This window comes from Mizuhopecten yessoensis, unplaced genomic scaffold (assembly GCF_002113885.1).
Source record: "Mizuhopecten yessoensis strain PY_sf001 unplaced genomic scaffold, ASM211388v2 scaffold8123, whole genome shotgun sequence".
Lineage (NCBI taxonomy): Eukaryota > Metazoa > Mollusca > Bivalvia > Pectinida > Pectinidae > Mizuhopecten > Mizuhopecten yessoensis.
Genome location: NW_018407390.1, coordinates 674025 through 693290, shown reverse-complemented (window position 1 = coordinate 693290; position 19266 = coordinate 674025). Strand labels below are relative to the sequence as shown.

At 37.6% G+C, this 19266-nt stretch overlaps 1 protein-coding gene across 2 annotated transcripts in view; it reads right to left on the bottom strand.

The window, feature by feature from the left end:
* Window positions 1-8950: 8950 nt before the first annotated feature.
* LOC110454978 (ubiquitin-associated protein 1-like) overlaps window positions 8951-19266 on the bottom strand; it is a 21997-nt gene continuing 11681 nt past the window's right edge. For both annotated transcript variants that reach the window (XM_021504824.1, XM_021504826.1), the window contains 3 exons: window positions 18450-18680; window positions 17137-17238; window positions 8951-16074 (listed from right to left, as the gene is read on the bottom strand). In XM_021504824.1, coding sequence (XP_021360499.1) covers window positions 15949-16074; window positions 17137-17238; window positions 18450-18680 — 459 coding nt within the window. In that variant the 3' untranslated portion in view covers window positions 8951-15948. The remainder of the gene's footprint in view (window positions 16075-17136; window positions 17239-18449; window positions 18681-19266) is intronic.

Here is a 19266-nt window from a genome sequence, read left to right as displayed (position 1 = left end):
CATTGAATTAATTATCTCAAATTAATGGAACCAATCTTTGATTCAATTGTATCTTTGAAAGCCATCTCATATGCATGTGCTTGTTTTAAAAAAACTACAGTTATTACACTCTTGGAGCGGTTACCAGCATGACATAGCCCGAGTTTCCTCTGGTCCTGACACCAGATAGATGATCTGTCAAAATATCTAAGTCTGGTGTCAGGGCCAGAGGAAACTCGGGTGTACCGCATATGACACAACAACTGTACTGGGAGAGCTCGACAACCACTACGTGCGAAAAGCTGACTGTCATGTCATGTTTAAGACGTCCCACATGAACACCTAGTTGCAGGAGACAGTTGCACCAGAGGTTCCAACAAATTTCGGGAATTTGAAGCATCCAGTGACGCATTCAGATACTCTTTTTACCTACGGACTATCAGGCAGTGGAACAAGCTCCCTCTAGATATAACACCAGTGTCATCATTAGAGGGCTTCAAATCCATGCTGGATCGGCTGCCAGCTGGTCACGGGGCATTCACCATCGAAGCGTGTGACCTTTTATTCAATTTTAAATATAAATATGCCGAGAGGTTTTTAGCTGTCTGCCGACATGCGCCTAAGGTTATAACGTTATGTATGGAACCCAACTCATTCCGGAAAAAGAAGATCTTTAACTACACTGAAAAACGGAGAAAACAAGAGTGGTGGAAAGATTAGGAATCATGATCGGCCACTGAAAAGGCCAGTTTCCAACACGCATATATTGCTAACTGACACATATCCTTTGAAGATTACAGATGAGCCACGCCGGACTCATCCTCGGTCCTAAGGTGACAATTATTTTCACAGATTTTCACCATCCTTGACACTCCAGAGGTTACGCTCACTTTCGCTCTCTGCAACCCTGAAATATGACATAACAAAATGGAATGCACGCGACTAGCTATTTGATTGCGCTCGTGTGAAAAAAAAACCTAACCAAGCGCTAGGCCGATATCTGTCCTTTGAAGATTACAAAAGAGCGACACCCGACTTCAAAGCCAGTCATTTTTTACCGTTACGCGACCGAGAGAATCTTTTGATGTACATCAACAAGTCTTCTTGTCGCATCCGCAAGGTGGTGCACAATGAGCCTTCAATTTTGCCACGATAACCCAGGGTTACATAGAGCGAAAGTGAGCATAACCCGTGGAGTATCGAGGATGATATTTCACCTGCCATGACAAATTCTAAGGGTATCGAAAAGGTTTGTGCATGGAGAGCGAGACCCTTGGATTTCGAAGATGAGCGGCCTCCAACTACACTTCTCTGAGGGAGGCTTCAAATCATGGCAGAAGTTAGAGAAGGGCGTGTGACAGGTTAAATGGGGTTTCTTTTTTTGACCTTACAATCACAAGAGCGGCTCACGTACAAGCACGCTAGGCGTTAAACCACACTCAATGAAACTTGTCCTCAATATTCCATGGTTTACGCTCAATTATGCTCTCTACACCCATGGAATATTTGTGCACAACCTTGTGGATCGAAGACTCAGCGTGCGGCACCCTGTGGAAGATACTGACAAGAAGACTAGTTTGATCCTTCGATGTCCATCAAAAGAAACCCGCGATCGGGAAACAGTAAATTTTACTGGCTTTAAAGTCTGATGCCGCTCTTCTGTAATCCTCAAAGGACAGGTATCAACCTAGCAATTGAGTTTTTTTTCTTCACCCGAGGCCAATCAAATAGTTAGTCGCGTGCCTTCAATTTTGCAATGACATATATTCTAGGGGTAAAGAGAGCGTAGGATGGATGGAACTGTACGATGCGCAATGATTAGTTTAAGCAAGTGAAGTTAATGTACCTTATCATAATACTTTCTATTATCAATAAAAAAAAATCCCACATCTGCACAGCAAAGAGTAACAACATTTAGACAACGTCAAATACTGTAGGCATCACTATTCAGTCAAACCTGAAATGGGAATCCCACAAATCCAACATCTGCGGAAAAGTGAATGTCACTCTTGGCTTTCTCCGAAGAAACCTCAAGACCGGTTCAAGTTCTGTCAAGGAGTGAGGAAATACAACCATAGTAAGACCACCACTAGAATATGTCTGCTCAGTTAGGGAACACTATAACAAAGCAGATAAAAACAAGATAAAATCGTCCAGAATTGTCACCGACAAACACAGAAACACCTCCAGTGTTGCGGACATAATAGAACGAACAAAGGCGGGTATGCGGCTAACCACACTACACGAAACACAGTTGTTACATTCAATAAAATCAACATCAGAAAGACCTTGTCACTCCGACTAGCCTTATAAGTCATGCACACCAGTATACGTATCAAACTCTCGCATGTAGATCACAGGTAAGTGAACACTCCTTCTTCATGAGAAAAAAATACTGACTTGAACTTTTTGCCGTCGGATTTCACATCCATCTCTTCATCCACCGCTCTCAAATCCTCAATTCGCTCTATCTATCAAAATATAATGTTCTTGTCTTCTTCTCCTTTACTTCTCTATCTATCTATCTAGATAAACCTACAGGTGCAGCTGAGAGGGCTAGGACTGGTCATCCTACTAACAGTTTGAAATCAAATCAAGTGTCTCGGGGAATGGTACGACAACAGATTGTGCGACACCAACAACACCAAGCGAAGAGAACAGCAGACTTTAGAGAGAAAAGCGAATCATGGAGGAGACCAGATTGCCTGTCAAATTCAACAAATGAATATTCTGGTGCAGACTATGATCATGTCTGACGTGGTCACGTTTACTGAACTGGAGTTGGATGGCAACAGCGGACAATCAGCAAAAACCTACGTCGATGGCTAGACCACAGCGACCAGATAATTTGTTACAGCTATATTTGGACCAAAACTAAGATGATCAGAGTAATTTTCCATGTTTTAGGGATTTAGATCGACTTTCGCTAAATATGACACCCCAAGTTGAACTTGTGTGCCATAATGTCACATGAGAGAGTGTAAATAAAAAATATAACTGTTGTAGATTTTGGCTTACGTGCTTGTACATTACAGGTAAGTTATCCATCACATTAAGAGTAAGTAAACGAAAACAATATACAAATGAAATGAACAGAGCACCCCCAATGATCATATATACGAGTATAATATGATCATTAGGGGGTCATTTTTACCGAAAGTCGATCTTAACCCATAAAACATGTAAAATTACTCGGAACACCTTAGTTTAGGTCCAAATATAGCTGTAACAAATTATCAGGTCCCTGTGGGATAAAGGTCCCACCATTCACTTATATATATGTTGGCTTGTACAGCATGACATCGAAGTTTCAGCTGCTACTTTTTTAGATTATGAAGGAATTCAAAAATTAGGAAAGCATGGCTTTTTTTAGAACGACCTGTACAGTCTATCACATGATGGCCTTTACGTCGAACACATCATCTATTCCGTCTTTGCGTATCGCAGAGTTATCTTCTCTTGGGAGCAGGTATTGATTGTTACGTCATTGGTTTGAGCGAGAAATTTACGTCGTTTTCTCAAAAATTGATGACGTTGCTCTCACAAGCAAGTGACGTAACAATCAATCCCTGCTCCCAAGAGAAGATAACTCTGCAATACGCAAAGACGGAATAGAGTCATCAAGGCATACACGACGGTACGGAACCACAACTGTGTAACTACAAGTTCTGCTTAAAAAATATGTACAAAAGGATTTGACGCAAGTTATGCCAACTTGTTTAGTCCTTTCCTGTAACAAGGTCATACATATTTACAATTAAGCAATAGTCTAGATGGTTTTGAATTAAAACATTTTGTAAGTAAACAGCAAGTACGAAGAGAAAGATAATTGGGAACAGGAGATCTATAATTAATCTTGATAATTCTTGTTATAAACTAAAGTAATTGATACATATGTAAGATTGTCTGGAGCGCTGTCCAAGCCGTAACACAAGCGATTCCTGTAACTTTGAAAGAGGAACTTCAACATCAATGTCAGTGTGATTGTGAACGGTAAATAACACAAGAACATTGAACCCGATCTCTCCTAATGTGTTCCAAGATGCAGTTAAGTGGAGTTTTTGTGCTTGCTTCACGTTAAGGTGTCAAAAGCTAAAAGTGGAAAACCGTGCAGGCGTTTGGGTATATCAGAATCTCGTTCACGAATCTCAGAGAGCTAACGGATTGGTGGTAGGTTTTTCGCTTTAGCAATGCAAATTCTGGTGTGTTTTTTTATGAAAATAGTATGCCTTCCAAGCAAACGTTTCAGATATCTGCAATGTGTTCATCATCAAGCTAAGCGACAGGAATGAAATATACTGTTCTGATAACTTTCTGTGTCAATACACCGAATCGCAAGTTTAACTGGGAGAACATGATGATAAATCTTGTATCTGCAAGCAGTATGTACATTTCTACTTTACCAGCGGGAACTCGGCTCTATTTCTGACGTCCACGGTATCCTGGTTGTTTGGTCAGGAACCGAGGTTTGCGGTGAACACCATTTGCTGAGAATTTATTAAATAATTTCGAAATCAGTCCCATTTCTCTGGCAGTTGCGTTCACGCTTTTGACCATTGAATGATTACCCATGGACGATTTCAAGCGCGGAACCCTGGAGGTTTCTGCTCAGGTTACCGACGTAACATGGTCTAGAGGTAGATTAAGGATGCAGCGTCTGTATTACGTTTCAATGGTCCACAAGATCACACTCTTAACTACTGAGCGCCTCTAGACATTTTAGGAAATACAACACATGGGACAAAGGAAAGAGGAATAGTTTATACGTTTTTTCAATCTCACGAGTATATTTACCATAGTCTTATAGTTACGTACAGAAGCACAAAATCTTACCGAAAGGTTATTTTGAACGTGGATGCAAACTATCCTACGTCTTAAACTATATTTTTACTTGAAATCAATTACATGTTAATGATAATTAAGTGTGACATTAGTAAGGGTTATTAATCTAACCACACGACATCACCCCTGCAGGTCGGGGATTGACAAAAACATATACCTGCTGTCGCCCACTGCTACATGTAGCCCTAGTTTCCTCTGGCCCTGACACCAGACTTAGACATTTTGGTAGAAAGATGTTTGGTGTTACTAGCCCGAGTTTCCTCTAGCCCCGACACCAGACTTAGACATTTTGACAGATATGTGCCCACTTGTCAAAATGTCTAAGTCTGGTGTCAGGACCAGAGGAAACTTGGGCTAGCCAACTGCATGATCTTAAGAGATGATAATGTAGGAACCTCCCGCATAATTGGGGATTTGCGGTTATGTCCTCTATTTGGGGACACAAAAGCGACCAAAATAAATCTGCTGCACCCATTGCAATATTTGGTATCTTTGTATTTTCTCTACTTCTAACTACCTTTCGTGTCCTAACGCTTTCATTGGCAATACCTCACTTTTGGCTTTAATGTTGAACGTTCGCCCAGGTTAGGAAGGCAATGGGCTCTGTCCCCATGCCAGGACACATACCAATGTTCTTAAATTCCCTGCCTCGCGCTCAGTATTTGAAGTAAAGGCAACAACTGGCTCATCCGTTGTCATTGTAATGTGACTGGGCAGGATTCCTTCGGCATGGTATTTCAGTGAGGTATCACTATAAAGTCGGTATAAGATCCGCGCTACCACAATGAGGTAAATACACCAACATACCCTGCCTCCAATACACAAACACACATGCACGTAACGTACACAACAAACTTGGAAACACGTTTTAAAATTACCTTACTGTTGATAAGACGTTTAACCCTATTAACCATCCAACCAAATGACAAGGACTCGCTATATTTGTTTTATCAGTATATGAAATCGTATTTGCAGGAGCATATTATTGGGACCTGAGAATTTGTTACAGCTACATTTTTACCGAAAGACGACCTAAACCCCTCAAACCTGTCAACTTACTCTGAACACCTTAGTTTAGGTCCAAATATAGCTGTAACACATTTCCAGGCCTCTGTGGAGCATACGAATCTTGTAACGACAGAAAAGCAAACTTGGAAAATAGAACAAATGGGCCACTAAAATAAAGAGCCTACTCAGTGGGAGTCTACGGGAGTTTTGGGGCGCGAGACATCCCCCACCCTGGGGAATTCACCGTAAAGCAATTTTACTTTCCTCATCTGGAAAGCCTGTCTGGACAATCTGCCAACTCCTCCCCTTTCTCACTTATCTTTACGTACCCGACTTGACCCTAGACACCACGCGTTACACAGGTGTAATGTCCAGTAAGAAAGGAGTTGAACTTGAGTGTTAAAAGGTCATATGAGAGAGTGTAAATAAACGATAAAACTGTTGTAGATTTTGGCTTACGTGCTTGTACATTATTTACAGGTAAGGTATCCACCACATTAAGAAATAGTAAAAGAAAAAATATACAGATGAAATGAAGAGAGCTGTTTGATGTTTAGAATTGGAAAGGGCATGTGTTATTTTTTAAAACAGATTTTGGATAAAACACATCTAAACACGAGTTAGAAAACAACTTTTGCAATGGGTTGAATACATTGAGTAAAGCACTAGCATGAAAGTGGAGCTTTGATATTGCTTTTGGTATACATATCTAATAATACATAAAATGTATCTTTGCCATCGATGTTAAAATCGTACGTGTTATATATTGATTTATTGATTTTTCAGATCGTTAATTGACCTCCCGACCAACTGTTAGACAATTACCTTCTGGAACACACCAGTACAACATGTGTTGAGTAATTAATGAGTCGTGAACACTCAAAAACTGTACAAATTCACCACTGTTTTTACCTAAACAGTATACAAAAGTCACAAGACCTGTATAACTTTCTTACTTTTCTACGGAAATAAAGTATACAGATGTCATAAAACAGCGGACTTCCCATCAATAGATCTCGCCCGACACCTTTCTATCTTTCTCTTTATAATAATCACTAGCAGGAGGGCAATGGTGGAATCAATACATTTTTAATTAGAATAGCACCAGCATATGCATAATCACAGAGAAACGCTCGGCAGGGGACACATATTTCCATAATGATACCATTCATAATTATTTGATATTATTACCGATAGGCAAATTAAACTTCCTTTCTTAACACAAGGGTTAGTAACAGAGGTACCCGAACAAATATCGGATGAACGTCAAGTTAGGCAATTCAATCTTCAACAGCCAGATACTCCTGACCAAAGGTACTTGTTACAATATTTGATCTAGGATTTCACTGCACCAATACAACCGCATATTGTTTAAATAAAGTTGGTACATGTACACCCCATTTGGCCAAACTTTGGGTGTACAAGTCTATTACTTAGAACAGACACTAAGAAATGAAGAGATGAAAACATGCTACCGGGATTGGCGCCTGGATTCTGAACGGCCCCTGGGAGTTTAGTTCATGTGTCATGACATGGAAGGTGTTGGGATCCATGCCATATATGCATTCCAAAAGCATGAAATAAATACAATCATGCTACCTATGAATTCGCATAAGGGTATGATCCTGCCCCTGGGGAAGTAGTGACCAATGATAACATGGAGACGGTTGAGATTCCTACCCAGTAACCAAGTATGCATTTGTTGTGGTCAAGACGAGACGAACAGTGTCATCCTTAAAGGATTTCCCCAGGGGTCCGGACACTGGGGACTGTCTTAGGATCATAACATTGAAACGGTTGATATATTTTCCCTATCATCGTAAAAAATATACCCATTCTGCTAGGATTGACCCTGTCCCTTGGGACTTAGTCCTTGTTGTATGTTTCAGCTCATATCTTGCACTCTTTAGATATACATGTACCATACTCCACCATTTTGAAAGATAAAATTCCAGGTGAGCTATTGAGGTCGCTGGACCTCTTGTACTGTGTGGCATGTCAGTCATTTCCGATTCCTTTATTTTGGTCACTGAATGTTCCTTTTCTGATGTTCACAAATCGGACACCAAGCTGTCTTCCTGTCTCCCGACGTTCCATGTGTCACATTTCTAGCACCCGATTGTGTGTACACATTCTGTAACTTTTACCTATATTTTATCCTAATGTGTACTAGGATGTAGGGGTGTTAAGTACATGGTTTCATGGCTGTTGCTTTTTCATTGTCACGTCATATCCGATCGATGGTTTTGGGCCATTTATTTCTATAAGGGATGACGACCTGTTGTGTTGTGACAGTAATATCACTGTAGTTACAACACCCAACTTCTAGTGCCGAGTGGTTAGAACCGAAGTTTAAGTATATTTTTTTGTATTGACCAACACCTTCAGGTGTTCTTTCAAATTTCTTGACATGTCTTTAAATGTCAAGGAGCGTCATCGTAATTTTCTTTTCGTCGTCATATGCAAATACGATGCTTGTGCTATTAAATCATTCCGTGATCCTTCCTTGACGACCACTTTTAGTACATCGTTAATATGTCGATTCAAGATTGGCTTGCGCTATATGAAGGCAAATTCGGGTACAGACCAATCAGCGTCAATTTGTTCTAATCTTCCTTAAGCCAATGCGATTCTATGTTATATAAACGGGGGGCGAGCCCTGGGTCAGGGCCCAGAAGGGGAAATAAACGTTAATCTTCAAAATTCTACTCTGTGAGTATGTTAAGGAATTTTAACCTTAACATGTATTTGGTTTTGAGGATCCTTTGAACAAAAAGATTCTTAATATTGAATAAACAGAGAGAACTACCTTCCGAGGGCAGAGGACAGGGCAAATATTGTATTATTTTACCAGTTTACATAACAAATCAGGCAAAAATTTAAGACAACTGTAGTCTGAAACTCTGAGAGTCTATCAAATTTCTCCCTTTGTGTCTAAAACCAAATTTGTATTTGTGTTAATTTTATTGTTATCCAATCAAAAACAGCCTAAAATTCAGTCTGTAATGTACAATGATGAGACAAATTCCAAGCGACATTTAAACAGCTCTGCCGATTTTTTGTGTGAAGAAATAAGTCATTGTAGGCGACACAACAGAAAAAATGACCGAATATTCAAAAACTGATTTTCTCTTTTATTGAATCACAATGGAATGGGATAAGAGTGCTTATCCATATCAATTTTCATACAACCACATCAGTGAAAATAAACCAGTTTTCCGATCAAACCGATTTATTTACGTTCATTCATTGTGATGTATACCTATATGAAAACAATACAAGGTATTAAGTTGACTGAATAATTTTACCACATTCTCTCACCCTGATCAGCACAGAAAACCTTTTTAAAATTCAGGTAAAATAAAAGCCATGGGTCTGCAACAAAAGTACGCAAATAAACATAACAACAAATTTCGGTCTGTACATTATGTAATAACAAGAAGGCCACAGGGCCTCTATTAAAGATGCCATGAACTTAAACATGTGCTGGTAGAAATGCATCCTGATACTCCAGGGGTTACGCTCACTTTCGCTCTCTGCACTCATAGCAAAATTGAAGACACAAAGACAGCCGTTTGATTGGTCTCCGGTAAAAAAACAACACCTGACCAATCGCTAGGCTGATACCTGTCCTTTGAAGATGACAAAGGAGCAACACCTGACTTCAAAGTCAGTCAATTTTTACCGTTACGTAACCGCGAGATTCTTTTGATGCACATCAAAGGATCGAACTAATCTTCTTGTCTCAACAACTGGGTGGCACAAACTGAGCCTTCCAATATGCTATGACATATTCCAGGGGTGCAGAGAGCGAAATTGAGTGTTACCCCTGTTACCCCTGGACATCGAGGATGATAGAAATGTTGGTCCAGGTAAACTGGCAGTAATTAACTCAGCCAGCTACGAGCTAAATATCACAAACGACCTTATGGCTTGTTAGAAGTCACAGAAGATTTTTAACATGTGACCCCGGTGACTTTGATCATTTGAATGAAATGAAGCCCAACAAACTTAAGACGAAATATAATGGTAGGCCCTGTGGTTTTTTAGAAGGCAGATGTTCTTTAAAGAAAATGGTTGACGGTTGGACAACGGACAACAGACAATGGATGCAGCAATATGTCAAGAGCACACCTTGGTCATTTAGACCAGATGAGCTAATAATATACTGATACAGATATGTGCATATAATATCAATATAAATACTTTATACAAAATCATACATACTAGATTGACAGTAAAACATGCTATAGCACCGTACACCAGGACAAGCTACAATTTACTTCCTTTGTATGGAAAGAAATTCTGTAATTATGGATTGGTTTTGGGCATGCAATTTTCATCTGTTTATTAGAATGTTGTTGTGCAATGGGAATTTTTAATGTCTCAGCTCTTTGGTTATTTAAATTAACCAAAATGTAAAACCCTGTATGCAATAAGTAGGATTTATCTCATATGTAATCAGTGTTAAATAACCCACATTATAATAGTGTACTCATATGTTATGATTGTGAATAAACCATCTGTTCTTTCTGTGAATTAACCCCTTTTTCTACTTTTTTGTTTCTTTACTCATTAATAACTACAACTGTCAGTCCTACTAATGCCCTTTCTTTCTTCCCCTCCACAGTAAAAATGACAAAAATGAAAAATTATATTTTTATATTTACACTATATTATTAAGTGATGACGATGGGTGCGAACTTTCCTAGTCTGTTTGAGGTGTTATCAGCAGTTGTCTATACGGAACAAGTTCTAGAAATGTCCCTCAAACTACTCAGTAGTTGTAAATGAAGCATTGCAAAAGATGTTATTCTAATCCGCCCAACAGACCTTGACCATGGCCAATAATACACCATCTAAATCAACAGCGGCCAACTCAAACCCAGAAACTTGAAAGTTTATTTGTTTAAATAAAGTATATCCCTTAACATATCACCCATACATGTATATGGCTAAATGGACCTCCAGCTATAGCCTCAATTTTGCACTACCAATGAATCAATGGTCACAGTGGCCATCTTTAATTCTACAATTAAATAGCCAGTCATTTGACATGAAGTATACACCCTATGAATCAATATTACAAAGTATAAACAAAGTCGGCCAAACAGCACTTGGGTTATAATGTATTTGTCTTTGTAAATCTGAGACCATGTTGTCATTTTGAATCTCAAAATTAAAAGTCAATCATTTTAGATAAAGTATATCCACTACATTTTAATCCTACAAAATAAAGACTACCCAAGATCACTACCATCATATAAGTAACAATTTAAGCCAATTAGAAGTCTAAGTGGCCGTTTTGAATCCAGAAAATTAAGAATTAGCCATCCAATGTGAAGTAACCACCATGTACCATTTATATAAAGTTTCATTGAAATAAATAATGGGCAACTATTCTAGTAAAGAAAAATTGTAACTGAAAAAAAATGAGGTGTGCAACTTTGTGATTAACTGATCATTCATATAAAGTTTTGTTGAAATTACCTTCATAGTAAGGAGTTGTCCAGACAAGTTTTCACCCATGGACAGACAGAACAGCAGACAAACTGACTGACAAACAAACTGACAAACAGATTCCAGTACATTTATATGCCCTTACTTTGTTGCAGACAGTATAATAAAATTCTACCCAAAATCAAAGTCAAGCCAGGTACGTTTTCTACTCCATTAGCAAAAAGATACTTGCGTAATCAGAAAAGGTCTAAGTCAGTTCACAAGTGAAGAAATACATTGTGTAGCCCTTCACACAATTAACAATACACCAATAAATAGTCACTACATGTATCAGGAAATGTGTGTCCATGCTGCAGGTTGTAAGCTTATCATCAATACTACACATTTGTTTGTACTGTTGTCAAGATATGCTAAATTTGGGAAAGATTGCAATAAAATCATTTCAGATATTTGTACAAATAAACAAAAATGGAATTTTTTAATGATTAAAAATCTGAAATATCCTATGAAAGTCAAACTAAAATTTAGAATAAACTAAAAGTTACATTTCTTTATCAACAACTACTGTATAACATTTTGCAGTGCAGATCATACTTTTCCAATAGCATCATTTAATCTCTGCTAGAATATCTACAGCGTGAAGGATGTACCTGTTTTCTGTCGTACATTTACTCCAGGAAATGTATGGGCTCTTAATTCACGATTACACTAATAGACAGGATGTACAAGAGAGAGGTATACAATAAGTGTGCTTACCTTCAGTACAGTATTAGCGTAACTTTACTGACAATACATCCTGTCTGTACACAGGTAAACTTGATAACATATCCGACACAGATTGAGTATGTAATCATTCTTCTCTGGGTCAATATCACAGGCAAGAAAAATCAAAATACATGTACCAGTAACATAACTTGAGAATATTAATAATTTAAACATGATAACATTTAAAGTTAAATTAAAACATGCATGGAGGATTGTCTGCACTCCAGTGCCAAAACTTGCTGGAAAATACACAGTGCAGTCAAAGACGTATTGTTTGTCTCAATTTTTAGTGATTAAAAGGCTAAATGAACTTACTACAACAGAGAATTCTACAGTATATTTGTTATGGGACACATGTCCGTTAAACCTGTGAACAGACACAGCACTATAGACTCATGATCAGGTGAACACTTCATAGCTTCTTCTGCAAACTAATGGATACTAGGTACTAGGAAATTCTCGTCCAGTCAAATTTTCACCCTGATAAAATCCATATTGGTCCAGCATTAATATTGCCCTTGAACAATGTAATTACAAATTATATTATTATTATCATTTTAATTTGTCCTCATTATATTTCGTGGTACACTGTATTATAGTAGAACCACTTTCTATTGATTGAGTACTCCCTACACACCCTTAACTCTTTCTTACATATCCTTCACTTGGACCACAAACATATCTTTTACAATAATGTCCTTGATGATTCTTTACATTTGTTATATTATAAATCCTTTACCACAACTCCCACAACTCTCTGGATTCCAAACAAATCCTTTACAGGAACACTCCTGTCAATCTTTTACTATAAAATATCTTCAGTGTAACTATCACAAATTTCATATTGATTAGCACAGGGTTTGAACTGGAGCAATATTCCATGAAATTATATTATAAGTATATAGCCAACCACTGCACTGACTGAAATGTCCAGTCACTTGTAATGAAAGTTCTTGCATCTTAGTTTTACATTGACATGTACAGTGTTATGTTACAGTTTGGCAAATTGTCTTAATCAACAGATGCATATAGTTATCATGTGCGTTAGTGTTGCAGGAATTGTGGAAACATCAAGACAAAGAATGGTAGACACACAACACCAACTAGTACCCACGCAATGTCTACTATCCACGCACAGTCTACTGTCTTTATATAGTACAGTGTTACTGGACCCACGCACAGTCTATTGTCTTTATATAGTACAGTGTTACTGAACCCACGCAGTCAACTGTCTTTATATAGTACAGTGTTACTGGACCCACGCACAGTCTATTGTCTTTATATAGTACAGTGTTACTGAACCCACGCAGTCAACTGTCTTTATATAGTACAGTGTTACTGGACCCACGCACAGTCTACTGTCTTTATATAGTACAGTGTTACTGGACCCACGCACAGTCAACTGTCTTTATATAGTACAGTGTTACTGGACCCAAGCACAGTCAACTGTCTTTATATAGTAGTGTTACTGGACCCACGCACAGTCAACTGTCTTTATATAAAGTACCAGTTATGTTGTTTTCAGCTTTTCTATATTTAATAAAACATTTTCAAAGAAAACATAGGATTTTTTCTAGCCCTCCTATGTAAGACAGCAGTCATATGGCGGTGTAGGATATCTTTATCTCCCTAACCTGTGTATCCCATATATATACCTGTTGGTGAAGGATATCTCTATCTCCCTTACCTGTGTATCCCATATACATACCTGTAGGTGTAGGATATCTCTATCTCCCTTACCTGTGTATCCCATATATATACCTGTTGGTGTAGGATAGCTCCCTTACCTGTGTATCCCATATATATACCTGTTGGTGTAGGATAGCTCTATCGCCTATATATAGTTGTTCCCCACACCAGAGTGTAGAATGGAGATCTACCATTTGGAGGTCTAGATCTATGAGAATAAGAGCTATTTTGGAGGATCAAGAAAATTGGATACACTTTTAATAATATCATTCCTGTATACTGTTCAGATTTTCTGCTAGCATTAGACAATATGTGGACTGTGGTGACTATATAAGCTGTCCTGAGGACAAACGTAACTGTACACAGTAAAACATTGATCACCGATACTCCCAAAGTGACAGACCAACTTACAATATATAGCACTTATTTATATTTGAACATATAATATTTGAACACATCGGCAGAATTAGAACTAATAGTCCCTAAAACAGATACTGAAACATCCAATCAGGTCAGTATCTTGATAATAGATCTATAAATAGTTGGCTCCAATGTTAACTTGGCTGAATATTTCCTCAAAAAAGTTATCACAAACATTTTACATTTGATAAAAAGTAAGTGTTGTTTAGTATTGAAACTAACTACTGGTATATACTGTAGTCAATAAAGAAATATATTCTATTGACCATTAGGTTATTATTTGATTTTGTGGTGCATTATGTATTTCATGTATATTTTGCTTTAATTACACTAGTAATGCAACTACAGTGTATTTAAACATATGTTATAATGCAACACTCTCAGTAATAAAACTAGTAATCAGTGATTTGTCTACATCTCTTCCACAGGGGCCTGTTTGTTGTGACTTTAGGAAAATATCACACACAAAAAGCATTAATTTGTGAAAATATAGAGATTTATGCATGACATTCGAAAAATACAGCAGGAATTATCTAGAGGTAAGGGCATTATAAAAGCCTTAAATCAACCCCATGTAAATCACTGATGCAAGGCTCTACTACAGGAATGCAAGATGAGTTTATGTTTAATATTTGGAAACACTGCTGGCGTTCGTTTCTGACAAAATCTGAATGGAATACAATGTAAATTTAAGCTTAACAACGAATACAAAAACAACATCCTCAAAATTGTAGGTATAGTAACTGGTAGTAATGCTTACACATTGCCAATACCTGTCCTTTGAAAATTTTATCGAAATGTTATTGAACAATTTTTTTGATCTACAACAAAAAATAAAACTGATCTACTTGTATCATCAACAATGTCAAACGTGCGGAGCCTTCCCTTTCATCATGACATATTCTAGGGGTGCAGAGAACATATTTGAGCCTAGCCTCTGGAATTTAGAGGATGATGAAAGCTTGAGTTCATCTAAAGTTTATTCCATACCACTAAGTAATCCACTTATGTCTATATATGAAATCATCAAAAATGCTGAAGGATACACATCAAAACAAGATATGTGTCTGGTTAGATAGCTCCCTGTACACAGATCTGTTTAAGTTCACAATTACTCCATACCACTACATACTTCCGTGCTTATTATTGTGTAATACTTCTCATGATTAGTCTGACATACAAAGCTACGTTAAATTTTAAGTAAAATATTGTATGTATATCATTTATTACCTGATTAGTTAAATGCCCCTTAGTTATATGAGCCAAAATTTAACACAAATTTCTGATACAAGATCATCATATCTCATTTTGTTATTTATCATTGGCATTTATCATGACTGGATCTGATAAATATAGCAGTATAAATTTGTTCTATGTCATTGTCTTAGATCCAACAGGTCAATAGGATGACATTGGAGTTTTCTGGGCTATACTAGTAGTTCCCTTCCTCACGAAAAATAAACACAATCATAGCCCTTCAGTAGAAAGGGAGATAACTCTTTGTCTACTAGTAATTTGGTCAAAGTTCAATGTTTCTTTGAAATATCACAAAACTGCTTTCACAATTCCTGTCTGTATTTCACAACAGGAAGTTCAACAGGTCAAAGGTCTTGACCGAAGAGCATGCCATCAGAACACTTTGTAAGGTCTAAGTTTTGTGACCTTTCCATTCTTTGCTGTCCTGCACTTTCTGGATCACAGCTAGTGACTGAATCTGCTGAGTTTCCATTGTTGTTTGATTTATTCTAAGGGTCAAAAGGTCATTAGAGAAAGCCAAGAGCCCTGTCAGGTTGTCAGGTAATCCAAAGCCTTTTCTCTGTCCAGATTGTTTGTGACTAAAGCTTCTTTGATTCTGTCATGGCTAAAACCCAATTCTTTGAACTGGTGGAACGTGTCCAAATATTTCTCTGCCTGAAATAACAAAAATATTTCATAGTTTAGAAGAAAATCCATTAAATTGATGTCTCAAAATTATGCATTTTCTCACAGTTGTAACACCTGTCATATATGTAGCAATTTTTTCAGGATAACAATTTCTATTTATTGTTACAGAAAATGTATATTACAGTATTAAAACTAGATTTTGTTTTTGTGAACAAAATCATGTCTCCCCTTATTAGCCAATAGACAAACTTCCGTATATAAAATTAACAAAGGGCCATATCTCTTTATAAAGTGGGGCACAAGACCCAAATTTAGAATGCGACACTCCTACTTCCCAAGATACATTAAAATTTTAGCAAGTTTGGTCAACGTAGGTGAAACTAGAACACTGACAGGTCAGTAAGGGCCCCGTCTTGTGGCAATATATCCCCCATAATTACCGAGAAGCAATCTGCCAATATAGCTGAGCTTAACGTTTGACATTTTGACTTCAAAAAAAATTGCAAGGAAGCAAAATATACATTTTACATGTACTATGATGTGAGTCTTGTTTCCTTCCGCTTCCATATATGCTTGGCACACAGAAATGTAAATACCGGTGCAATACTCATTTGTTAGCTTTGATTTGTTTTATTTCACCTTAAATACCTCCCCCATCAAGAGCCAGGGTCAAAGTAAGAGATCCATTTTGTCTTTGACCTTTGGACCTTGACTTTTGGTCAGTTTATACCTTGTTTGAAAGTGACAAGAATTTACTGAAAATGTTGCACTTATTTGACCTTTGACCTTGAGGTGAAGGTCACAGTGACCTAATTCTAGTACACTGCACACCTTCTGTGGGTGATGCATGCATACCTAAAGTTTCATCAAGATATCTTTATCTTTAACGGTTTTAAAGTTATGGCCCGGACAAGTTGCGATTAGAAGAACCAGAAGAAGAAGATCCAGTACTAATACAATATGTCTCCCTTCATTTGAAGGGGAGACATAATAATCTTCGTTCCATTCTATCCTGAATATTTGTTTAAATGCTAAAATATTTGTTACCATGAATATGTTTGTCAATCGACTATTACCATGACAACCTACCTTTTTGACGTCATTGTTATACAGAAGTAGGACAGTCTCAGCATGGTGCGTGTCGAATCCTTTCTCCGACAAGTTGTTCACTCCACAAAGGTGTTCAATCACCTAAAGACAATCAACTGGATTTTAGCATATATTTATGTTGTAAGACAAACAACATTCTATCTATTGCTTCCTCTCTTACAAATGTTCCCATCTTACTTCATATCCTTCTGAATCAATAGATAAAAGATAATATAGGTTTTATATCAGTATTATGTAGATTTTGTTTTAAAAATCCCTTTTTATGCTTGTTTGTTTGATTTCATAGCAATATTCTGTTTTTAAAACAGAACGACTGAGTTCCGGTTGTTGTGGAATTAATAATTTTTATATTATTACTTATGCTGTAATTTGGACATATGAAAAATATCAAATATTCTTTTCACTTGATGAAATATAAACTGGTATTCATCGCGAACTGTACTACACAAATAAATTGAATTTTATATGAAAATCACGATGTGTGTTGTTCAAAATAAATTCAAGGGAGATAAACTTCCTACTTTCTCCTTTAAACTTTCTGACCCAATGGTGGTCATCGCAGACTTCTTATTAACCAAATGAACTAAAATAATCACGTTCAGGACCATGATGTCATGATTCAGATCAAGGTGGGTTACCATTGACCAATGGAAGTTGAGACAATGTTGAAATAAAAATCACTTGTCGAGGGCAATGCAATAATAACACATGCATAAAGTTTTGTCAAAATGGGAATTAAGACAAAAAATAACTCAACAAATCATGCATCGATCAGATGCCTGGGTGAAATCTTGAATTTTCAAATCCCTACGAGTCCAGTCGCTCTGCTCCGAGGAAGCCATCTTCCGTTTATAGGACATTGCATCATCCCCTTCATCAAGGGAGGCTCTTTGTCAATTTTGGTATATTCTGGTTCAGTCCCACTCCTCTGACTCCAAGGGGTCACCGTTTATTAATACAACATACCTAACATCACCTAGGGGTGGTCCATTGGTCAAAATCCCTCCATTCAAATTTAAGAAGTACCCAGGTAGTCTTTTCAAGACTAAATGATATTTCCCCTGATAAGCCATAATCCCAAAGGGCCACATTTATGCAAACATTTTATTCCCTTGGCCCAGGGATGATCAATGCCAAATCAAGTTCACCCTCAAAATTCTTGACTTTTAAAGGAAAAGTTGACGATACATAATGTGCCATGGCATAAAGATAACTACATTTCAAAATAAAGAGGGTAAATTGTTTCTTAAGAATAAACAAAGTTTTAAATACGAAAAAACTGAAGAACTTACTTCCTTGTCATCCTTCCCAAACTTCTCAACAGCACGTGCAGAACGGGGTTTGGAGAAACCCATACTGACAAAGTTGTCGACGGCACGCTGAGCTTCTGGTGACAAACGAAGGTAGGGGTCAATTTCTGACGGGCTGGCAAGGTCACTGCTACTACTACTCTTGGAGGAGCCGGGCATGGTTTCTAGGTTACTGGGAATGGTGACGGGCAGAGGCTGATACTTGTTCCAACTCTGTAATATTGAAACATTTCATTGACCTTGACCTTAAATCATCTACTTAAAATCATGAATTTCACAACTCGGATCTAAAACATTTCCTACGACTGCATATCTAAACAGATAAGCAAAGGAATGGATTACTTTAAGAAATTACCAAAATACTGAAATTCATTGATATATTATTACAGGAGACATTAAAAACAAATATTTGTTTAAGTTTTATCTTTTCTGTGTAGGTGGAATTTTTAAGCATTCTTGAGTTAATAGATCTACTATCTATGTGGTATTTAATTGATACTCTATATCCTACTTTAGCCCTTCCTGGAGGTGTTGTAAGTGGGACACGGTACCCTATATATATCCTACTTTAGCCCTTCCTGGAGGTGTTGTAAGTGGGACACAGTACCCTATATATATCCTACTACAGCCCTCCCTGGAGGTGTTGTAAGTGGGACACGGTACCCTATATATATCCTACTACAGCCCTCCCTGGAGGTGTTGTAAGTGGGACACGGTACCCTATATATATCCTACTACAGCCCTCCCTGGAGGTGTTGTAAGTGGGACACGGTACCCTATATATATCCTACTACAGCCC